At 41.7% G+C, this 846-nt stretch overlaps 1 protein-coding gene across 1 annotated transcript in view; it reads right to left on the reverse strand.

Moving 5' to 3' along the window:
• The window catches only part of LOC109844922 (DEAD-box ATP-dependent RNA helicase 39), a 9621-nt gene extending 9155 nt beyond the window's left edge, over positions 1-466 (reverse strand). Inside the window, 2 exon segments of the mRNA XM_020414095.1 lie at positions 2-216; positions 218-466. Of these exon segments, the coding sequence (XP_020269684.1) occupies positions 2-216; positions 218-418 (416 nt within the window). The 5' untranslated portion in view covers positions 419-466.

Below are 846 nucleotides of genomic sequence, written 5' to 3' on the forward strand. Positions count from 1 at the left end.
AATGCACTGAATCTCCGTCGGCACCTCGATCCCCATCTCTCTCACCGCGCTCATCACCTCCTCGCTTAACCCTAGCTCCCCAAAACCCTCAACCCCCCTCTTCTCCTTCTCAATTTCCGAAGAATGAGAAGTCGAAGGGGAGGAAGTTTTGACCTTGATCTTTGGGGGTTTTGTAGCGGGGGAGTTCTTGAGATGGCGGGAACGGAGGCGGTCGAGCTAAGGACGATTGGCGGACGGACTCTTCGGCGGCGGCCGGGGTGACGGCGGCGGTGGAGAGGCAGAAGTTTCGGCAAAGGTGGAGTCTTTTTGGTGGTTTGGAGAGGGAGAGGAGAGAGAAAGGGCGGGTGAAGAGGAGGAAGGAGGAGGAGGAGAGAGAGAAGGAGCGGGAGAGGAGAAGGGTTTTGCCGCTGCCCGCCATGGCTGCTGCTTGAAGAGTGAGCGAGAGGAAAAGCTAAGGTTTTTTGGGCAATGCACATGCTTAAATACATGGTTAACTATTTTGGCTAATTTTCTAACTAAGATTCACTTTAATAGTTTATGTTCACTTTTGTTTCTAAACTTTAATGTTGTAATTATTTATTTTCTTTGATGTCTATTTAAATGAGCTATACTCAATTTAAATTTTTATGTTGATATTTGAATTGATAAAAAAACAAATATAATTTAAAGCTAATTTGAATTTTCATATTATTTTAACTGACATGAAACCAAGTTTTACTTAAGAAAGTACAGTGTTGTGAAAGTGAAAAATATTAAAACAGTGTTATACAAGGAAGCTGAATATATAAAACCAATCAGGCAAAATAATTGGTTAAAAGTATGTTAAAAAGATACAAAAGAGAATAT

Source organism: Asparagus officinalis, chromosome 6 (assembly GCF_001876935.1).
Source record: "Asparagus officinalis chromosome 6, Aspof.V1, whole genome shotgun sequence".
Classification (NCBI taxonomy): Eukaryota; Viridiplantae; Streptophyta; class Magnoliopsida; order Asparagales; family Asparagaceae; genus Asparagus; species Asparagus officinalis.